At 42.4% G+C, this 8,636-nt stretch overlaps 3 protein-coding genes across 5 annotated transcripts in view; 1 reads left to right on the top strand and 2 right to left on the bottom strand.

The window, feature by feature from the left end:
* The window catches only part of cox17 (cytochrome c oxidase copper chaperone COX17), a 192,135-nt gene that overhangs the window by 158,899 nt on the left and 24,600 nt on the right, over positions 1 to 8,636 (bottom strand). The gene's annotated exons all lie outside the window — the stretch shown is intronic.
* On the top strand, positions 1,091 to 5,537 carry eef1akmt1 (EEF1A lysine methyltransferase 1). 3 transcript variants are annotated; one of them, XM_084362839.1, is made up of 5 exons: positions 1,091 to 1,155; positions 2,528 to 2,720; positions 2,962 to 3,044; positions 3,678 to 3,967; positions 4,600 to 5,537. In XM_084362839.1, exons 2-5 carry the CDS (start codon positions 2,574 to 2,576, stop codon positions 4,731 to 4,733), a joined length of 654 nt encoding a protein of 217 aa, XP_084218965.1. In that variant the 5' UTR covers positions 1,091 to 1,155; positions 2,528 to 2,573; the 3' UTR covers positions 4,734 to 5,537. The 3 variants fall into 3 exon arrangements, with proteins under 3 accessions (XP_084218965.1, XP_084218966.1, XP_084218967.1); XM_084362840.1 differs by lacking the exon at positions 1,091 to 1,155 and adding an exon at positions 1,194 to 1,216; XM_084362841.1 differs by lacking the exon at positions 1,091 to 1,155 and adding an exon at positions 1,333 to 1,356.
* On the bottom strand, positions 5,957 to 8,554 carry il17d (interleukin 17d). The gene is made up of 2 exons (XM_084362842.1): positions 7,357 to 8,554; positions 5,957 to 7,273 (listed from the first exon to the last, which is right to left on the bottom strand). The coding sequence occupies exons 1-2, from the start codon at positions 7,668 to 7,670 to the stop codon at positions 6,955 to 6,957; spliced, it is 633 nt and encodes a 210-aa protein (XP_084218968.1). The 5' UTR covers positions 7,671 to 8,554; the 3' UTR covers positions 5,957 to 6,954.

Raw genomic sequence — 8,636 nt, 5'->3', positions numbered from 1 at the left:
TTTTATTTAACAAAATCAGAGATTTGAGCAAAGAGCTCAGTTCCAGGAGAAAAGGAACAAATTTAGGTAACGATTTTGCAAATTTTTGTTTGTGAATAAAAATGTTTGCATATAGAACAAAGTTCATCAAGTGTTCAAGAGCATTATCTTCTGGGTTAACATAGTAGCAAATAACATCTTTAAGGGTAAGAGAGTAGACAGAGTTAGCAGCATCAAAAAAATGAGATTCAAGATCACTCCAAAACTTTTTAGACATATCACAATAAAAAAACAGACGTGAAATTGTTTCTGTATTATAATTACAAAAAGTACAGGAATCATCAACATCTATAAACTTAGCAATAATACTACTAACTGGGTATATATTATGCAGTATTTTAAAATGTACTTCTTTAGCCTTGTTAGGTATGCAATATTTGTGGGGTAGAAGCCGAGCTCTTCTCCAGTTTATGTCCTCTATTTGGGACCTCCAGTAAAACTTGCCTCTAGGCACAACTCTATTCATTCTTTGAAAACACTGGCCAATATGTTTATTATTACACTTTCTATCTGTTAGTTCTATTCCACTCAGCATCAGTACAGGTTGACTTGTTTAATATTCACTGTAACTCAAGTGGCTTTTTATAAGTTGAATTAACTATATTGGGATAGCACAAGTTACGAGAGGGAACAGGAAAACTGTGTACAGACAAAACGTTCATAAGACAACATATTACCAGCATTATCAAAAGGTCAAGGATATGGATGATACCTCTTTCAAACCATTTTGGCAAGAATAAGGATTTGTTTCTTATAAGAATATTGCTATTATTCCAGAGGAAAGCTTTGTGGGGTGAGAAATTGTGGACAAAAGCCAGCTTCCATGCTAGGAGGGTTTGTTGATGACATTTTGATAGTTTGATTGGTAATCTATTAGGTAAATAATTACATTTCAAAAGAAAGGAAAGACCTCCAATTTTATTCAAGATGTAGTTTGGGATGAAAAACCAGATAGAGTCAGGGTTTCTGAGACACTTTCTCAACCAGTACACTTTTGTCCCTCTTCAAGAGCCATACTTTCTGGATTTACGTCATCAAGCCGCGACTTCTCACATGTTCACAACACAGCAGCGGTAGAGTAAAGTGGTCGTCGGGCTCGGGACCAGTTTCTGACAGGTCTGCTCATTTTTCCTCTCGTCATTTCTGTCGTTCAGTCATCAGACTCTCCTCCACAAATGTACATGATGCGTTCTGTTCTAATTAAATAACAATGTCGGGGATAGTTGAAGAGTGTTAACCAGGTTTGGTTGTAGTTTTCAAACGTACAGTGTCTGTGTCCGTCGAATTTGAATTAATACACGTGTAAAGTTATGCAAGGTAAATATTAAAACGTTAAAAATATCCGTGGTGGTAGAAATAGTGTGTTACAAAAGGAGTGAAGAGGAAAAAAGACTGTAGTAGACGACACAAATGTCTCATGGAGGGTTTAAATATATAAATACTGATTGTTGAAAAGATGAAGCTAAACTGAATTGATTGCTTTATTTTATATACAGAAGCAGCGAAAGAGTATGAAGAGATGGAAACGTGGGAAAGGGTGTTAGTATGAATGTGTTAATGGGCTTCAAAAGTTGAATACAAGTAATAATATTTAAATATGTGGTGAGAAAAGGGATAAATAATGCACAACAGTTTAAGCCTGGAGCTAAACTGCATTACTTGAATAATGACTTGGAGCTAAACTGCATTGCTGACTTAACATTGTATGAAGAAGCGGATGAACAAGTATGAAGAGTTCGAAGAGTAGCAAAGAGCAATAGTTGTAAGAATGGGTTTAAAGAGTGAATTAAAACTAATAATGTATGAAAGATGTGGAACATTGTAATGTTTGGATAGTGTTTCTTCTGGCTTAAAGTATGAATGAGTATGAATAGCTGTTAAAATGGGAAAGAGATTAAGAACACAGTTTAAGGCTGGAGCTGAACTGCATTGCTTACTTTACTTTGTTTGAAGAATCAGCTGAACAAGAATGAAGAGCTGAAAAAGTGGGAAAGAGTCCACAGAGCATCAAGAAGAGAAACCTGAAAACAAAACAATGTCTCAAAAAGCTGAAATGACATCAATCCAAATTCAATGACAAAACTAGAAAACCAATATAACAGTGAAGAAGTCCATACATATGCGTCAATGTGTTGTGAAGTACTTAGGTCTATATGGCAAAAAGATCTCAGTCTTAATGACATTACTTAATTAAATTAGATTAAATTAAGGTGGAAAATATAAACAACATCACATGTAAAATAATCAAATTGATGTTCAGTGCAGTGACCTGTGATTGTATGTCATGCTTTTTATATATAAATAAAACTTCTTTGAATATGTTGTAACAAAATCTTTCCCTTCCATTTTCTTGGAAGAATGAATTTGGACAACAGATTGTTTTTAAACTACAGCACAGTATGATCATGTCATCACTATATAATGTATGGGAAGTCAGTGAACAATCATTCCTAGTTGCTGCCCTGTTATTGAGGTGTTTTTCTTTTAGTTTCAGGTTTTCTGCTCCTTCGTTGTGTTCCCCTCCTCTGTCAGCCATGAGCGACAGTGACGACGACGTCCCCACGCTGTCAGCTCACACTCTGGCCGCCCTGCAGGAGTTTTACAATGAGACCAAGACCACCGAGGCTCACAGCACCACACCGTCAGACCAGTTCGCTGTGGGAGCGGTGGAGGAGGACTGGGTGAGTGTACTGGGTTTAGTGACAGGAGACAGAGACACTTACACTGCATTTGATCCATATTTGATTACGTGCAGACACTGAGGATGAGATTTAGAAAGTGCTGAAGCATCAGTCGGATGTGTTTTCTTTCTTTTCTTTTTTTAACCTAATAATTCTCATTATGAATTATTCGTACATTTTTATTCTGTGTGTGTGTGTGTGTGTGTGTGTGTGTGTGTGTGTGTGTGTGTGTGTCCATCAGAGGATGAGCCAGTTCTGGTACAGTGACGAGACAGCGACTAATTTAGCGGAGGAGGTAATACGTGAAGCTGGAGAGGGAGGCAGGTAAAACCACACAAACACACACACACACACACACACACACACACACACACACACACACACACACACACACACACACACACACACACACACACACACTCACTGAGTGGCAATCCCTCATTTTTAGATCAGTAATTCTCAATCCAGTTGTCGCAAGATAAACCCTACAGCTCACAAGACAATATGTAGTTAGAAATTCGAACTCAGAATTTTAATAATTACGATATTAATGAGGTAATAAAACAAACTCTTTTTTTTTCCCCATAACTGAATAAACAAGGCAGAAAACAATCATAGAACTACACATCAGTGAGCTAGACAGCGTCATCAAGTCATTCATTTGAGGAAATTTACGATTATCTCGATTCATGATTGTCCCGATAATGAAAATTCACCACAAGTCTTTCTTATGGTCTCATCCCTATATGTGTGTGTAGAAACTGTTTCATCTGTCTCCTGTGATGGATGGATTCTGATCCTTTAGCATCAGAACAAAATGGCAGCTGTAGAAAAAGAAGTCCTTACACTGTGTGTCTGACCAGTTACACACAGGAACATGAACATTCCAAGGTTTAAGCTTCATCTCCAACATGAATGTTAAGTGTCTTTATATTTCGTGTTTGTTTTTACTCGTAGGATAGCGTGTGTGAGTGCGCCCAGTGTGTACCAGAAGTTGAAGCAGGGTGTAGTGGACGGCTCGGACCGGGTGTCTTCCGTCGTGTTGGAGTACGACCGCCGCTTCGCCACCTACGGCGATGACTTCATCTTCTACGACTACAAGGAGCCGCTGTCTTTTTCGGCCAGCGTGGCTCCTCAGAGCTTCGACATCGTCCTCGCTGACCCACCGTACCTGTCTGAGGAGTGTCTGAGCAAAGTGGCCGAAACCATCAAATACCTGAGCAAAGGCAAAGTGCTGCTGTGCACAGGTGAGAGGGAGGAGGGGCTCAGTTTGCATTATTATTATATTAAGTCACAGAAATAAGTGCCTGTTTCACTTTATGATAAATCTCTGACGATCTTTGAAAAACCAGACAGTCATTACAAAAGTCTTGAGAGACTTTTTTTGACTGCCTGGTTGAAAATAAACCATCTGCTGTGAGATAAAAAGGTTTTTAACTCGTCTCCAAAGTTGCAGGTTAATTTCCGAAAGAACCCAACATGAACCAATCTTTATTTTCTTCAAAGATTGTGAGGGATTATTCTTATAAAAAATACAAATGATTAACTCTGTGACAAAAATGTTATTACAACATGAGAAGCAAGAACTGTGTTGGCTCAGTTTCTCCTTGAGACAAAGTATTGAATGAATAAAAAAGTAAACGTCTTGTTCTGCTGTTTTTGATTTTTATGTGGTCAAATTTCATCAAATTTGAGGATAAACGAGCCGATCCCGGCACAATGAGCACATTGTTTGCAGTCTGCCACAGTCTCTCATGTTTGTCTACACATAGAGGCTTTAAACTGATATCACTCATGTTGAACCTACACTTTAGTGAAAAGAAAGTGAGCAGCAGAAACGCTTTGAGTGTCCTGTGACGTCTGATCTTTGTGTCTGCAGGAGCCATCATGGAGGATGTGGCCAAAGATCTTCTGGATGTAAAAATGTGCGGCTTCCTGCCGAAACACAACAAAAACTTGTCCAATGAGTTCCGCTGTTTTGTCAACTATCCGTCTCGCCTGCTGTCCTGCTGAGGACCTGAACGTCAGCCAGGTGGACGGAGGACGTCACTCAGAGATGTTCCAGTACAGTGTCTCACAGCTCGTACTGTTCAGGAATGAAGGGATGTATTAAGGAGGTGGACGTGTTCAGTGTTCATTTTATCTCTTAACGATTACATTTGGACTTGAAAACAATTATTTAATCCATGAGAAATTAATTGACTTTAATTTTGGACAATAGTGTGAGTCGATATCAAGCAGGAAACAGCAAATATATGATTGTTCCATGTTCATGTGGAGCACAACTCAGCTTTTGAAAACAGCTGTATTTCATCTTCTGTTGCTCTCAGGATGCTTTGTGAGGTCGCTCCACTGTATTTCAGAACAGAACTACATTTCCCTCAAGTACCTTTAAGTTCTAAAGATGGAAAATCACTCAGTCTGCTGTTACTGATCAGTTTGGCAGAATACTTGTTATAATTTTTATTTTACTGAAGCCACGTCCTTGCTGAATGCACACTGGGAGATGAGCACGAGACATGATGTAGACCAGGACAAGATGGAGTTTGTGGCATCACATCCAAGTTGAACAAACAAGCAACAGAGCGGTAAAGAGAGTGCACAGGAGGCCCAGAGTGAGAGAAATAAACTGTATATTTAATAGGAGTCTTTACACACATGTACTGCTGCTCTACCAGAGGAGACACCAGAGTGCTGCAGAGGTGAGCCGGAGAATAAAAACCTTTTGTCATGTTTCATTTGATTCCTCATCGGAGGAGCAGCAGCTGTTTAACAAGAAGAAAGATGCAGGAAGAATAAATTAAAAAAGGAAAGACATTTCATATTGTAGGCCTGTTTATTCTCCTAAACACGTTCATGATGTGATGACGACATCAGCTGAGAGGATTTCTGGGATATTGCAAATGTTATCAGTTCCTGTCTCCTAAAAATGCTAAGTGTGACGGGGAGATAAACAAGTGGTCAGTTTTGGTTGTACAGTCACTGGGGGAGGTGAGCGAACTCTGCAGTCTGATGTGCTGAATGTGACTGCGCAGGCGTTTTGTTGGAGACAAATAAAGTTGTTGTTCAGGTGTTGAATATGGATGAAGTCTATGCAGTCGAGTTTCTCCTGGTGATCAGAGCAAAAGGCTCAACCTGCAGTTGTGTTTTCACATCAGCAGGAGGCAGCATTGATCAGGTCATTGACAATGAAGCATTTTATTCCACTGTCAACATTTGTTTGCTTTAATTTAAACAGTTAGTCCTTCCAAACGACAAGTAAACATGTTTAAAGTGAATGTCTCAATAATACTGTATCCATCTGTGCAGATAGTAATGATTATTTGTCCATAAAATAAATTGAGATTTCTGCCTCCAACCACAAACTATGAAGGAAAATGTGATTTGCATGAATTTCTCAAAATGTGAGCAAATAAAATCCAAACTATCTGCATGGCAGGGAGCAAAAACATCATACGGTAGGGTCAAAGAGTCTGAGACCACGAGTCAAATACTTCTCAGTCACACCTCAGAGCTTCGACAGAACTACTTGAGAAGACCGAGGAGTCCTGACTGTCATGGACCTTCCTCCAGTCACACATCACTGCTGGAGTATCATGAGACAGCAGGTTTCACACTAACTAGTGGGGTCCATGCAGCTGGAGTGCAAACTGTCATTAAAGCACAACAGGGACAAACCAAATACTGAGATATTCTGAAACTCTGTCACTTTCTAATCCAAATGCAAAATAGGAGCATTTTGACTGGTGGTCCCAGACTTTTGGACCCCACTGTATGTTTTGTGTACTTTGGCTGAACCAACCCTTCAAATGTCATGTTGTACTTCAGAGTTTCATCTAGTCTTCTCTGGGTACTCAGGCCTATGCAACAGTTGCAGATTCAGTTTTTCTCTACTTTGGATTTTGTGTCCTTGTTCAACTTTTTTGTCAAGTCCAGGTCAATTCAATGTTTACATCCAAACGGCATCATAACCAAAACAGAAAAAGTGGAACAAATAAAAGTCTTCTTTAAGACTAAAACAGACAAACAGTCCTCATTTTCTTCCAGGTGATCTACTTTAAGTCAGGAGCTCTGTCTAAACCATTCATCATCCCAATATTAAAACTTGTTCAGGGACAGTTTCAGAAGCTTCTCCTTCACAGGCAGGATCTCTTTGGATTGTTTTGAGTGTCAGTGGGGAAAGATGAAAACGTATAATCATGGATCAGGTGTAGGAACCCACAGCTCTGCTCCTTCACACTTTGTTTCCTGCAGAGAGCTGTCCAGCTTTGGCCTCTGCCCTCTCCAGGCTCTGGTTGCTGGTCCTGCCGTCCCGCTGCTTCTCCAGCAGCGGCACACAGGTGCACCCCACCGCGATGGAGACGTAGATCTCTGTGTATGAGTGTCGGCCGCCGAGGCAGGAGCCGGTTCTCCTCAGGATGACAGACGGAGCGTAGACCGGAGTGCTGCGGTACAGCTCGCTCTCCTCACCGTGCGGCCCGACCAGACAGCCCTTACACAGGCAGTACGCCTCCGGGATGTGGCGGGGATACCTGCTGGGGTCGTAGGAGATCCTGGCAAAAGGAATTTAACAGATTCATTTTTAAATAAAACCAAAACTAAAATCGTGCCCCTTGTATGATGCACCTGCCCTCACCTGTAGGCCCAGGGCGACAAGCTGAGCAGGTTGACCGGGAGGCGGGTCTTCCTATCGGCCGACCGTGCGCTGGCCGGGCAGGTCAGGTTGAGTTTGGCCTGCGGCTCCAGCTGCAGGGCGTGATGGAAAGCGCTCATCACTCCCACCGAGAGACGCCCGAACATCTGCTCCAGGATCTCCTCCGGCAGGTCCAGGCAAGCCCGGGTCCTGCTGGCCTTCTTTCGTACCCGAGCTGCCCCGGCCGGCCAGCCCAGCAGCAGCAGCAGCAGCGCGGCCAGGTGCAGCAGCAGCAGGACGCGGATCCGCTGAGGCATCACTGAGCGGTGTCGTGACAAAGTGTGCCTCCACTGAAGAGGTCGCCCTTCTTAAAAGTTGACGAGGAGATTGTCAGGACACAAGAGACCTTCGTTCACGAGACAACTCCCCCCTTTAACAGGTCGCTTTCCTCTGTTATAATCCGGTGAAGTGTTGGAGGTGTTGGAGAGGCAGCGGCAGGCAAACAGTCCTCAGTCCTGGCTGGGAGACTGAGGCGGAGGCGCGCCGCCAGGGAAACTGCGGAAACATCTTGGCACGACGCGTCCGCAGAGTCTCCAGGAGTAATAATTACCTCAGCATTAGAAATTATTACCGAGCTGGGAGTGAAACACCTGCTGCTCTCTGTTTAAGACGAAGAAAAGGCCGCCGTGACCGTCTCCCTGTTGCTTTTCTCCACCGAAGTGTGCGTAAAATCCGACAGGAGCGTTTTTACGCGCAGGAACAGTCTGATCCACATGCAGAGCGGGTCTAAATCAGACTGAAGGTACTGACAGATAAAGTCCCGTCATAAACCTTCAGCCCCGGTGATGAAGGAGGTTCATGAGAGCAGCTCCCGGCGGCAGTGGGAAGCGCAGACTGTTGGCTGTGCTGCTGCAGCCTGGCTTCACACCAGTCTGCTGCACTTAGAGATCAACTGGATCCAACTTCTTCTGTCTGCTCTGGATTAACTAAGAAACCGTGACGTCAGGTCAAAAGACCACAAATTTCCCTGTCACGTGATGTTCACGTAGAATGTTGTCATTAAGATTTATGGGAGGCAACGAATTTCAATCACATAATGCATATGAAAAGCCACTCGATGCTTACTTCAGTTTACCCTCCACTAAATCTTCGGTTTAATCTGCTGCCTCGCCAGGGACAACATCACATCAGTAACTCAGAGTCAGTGTGATTTCTGTACTGGAGAAAGTCACACAGCACATGGTTTGTGCTCAGAATGACACTGCTCACGTCTTTTTCTTCAA

The sequence above is a fragment of the Pagrus pagrus genome (assembly GCF_965226575.1).
Source record: "Pagrus pagrus genome assembly, chromosome: 9".
In the NCBI taxonomy this organism is placed as follows: domain Eukaryota; kingdom Metazoa; phylum Chordata; class Actinopteri; order Spariformes; family Sparidae; genus Pagrus; species Pagrus pagrus.
Note: the sequence above shows the minus strand (reverse complement) of the source record. Positions and strands in the feature narration are given on the sequence as shown.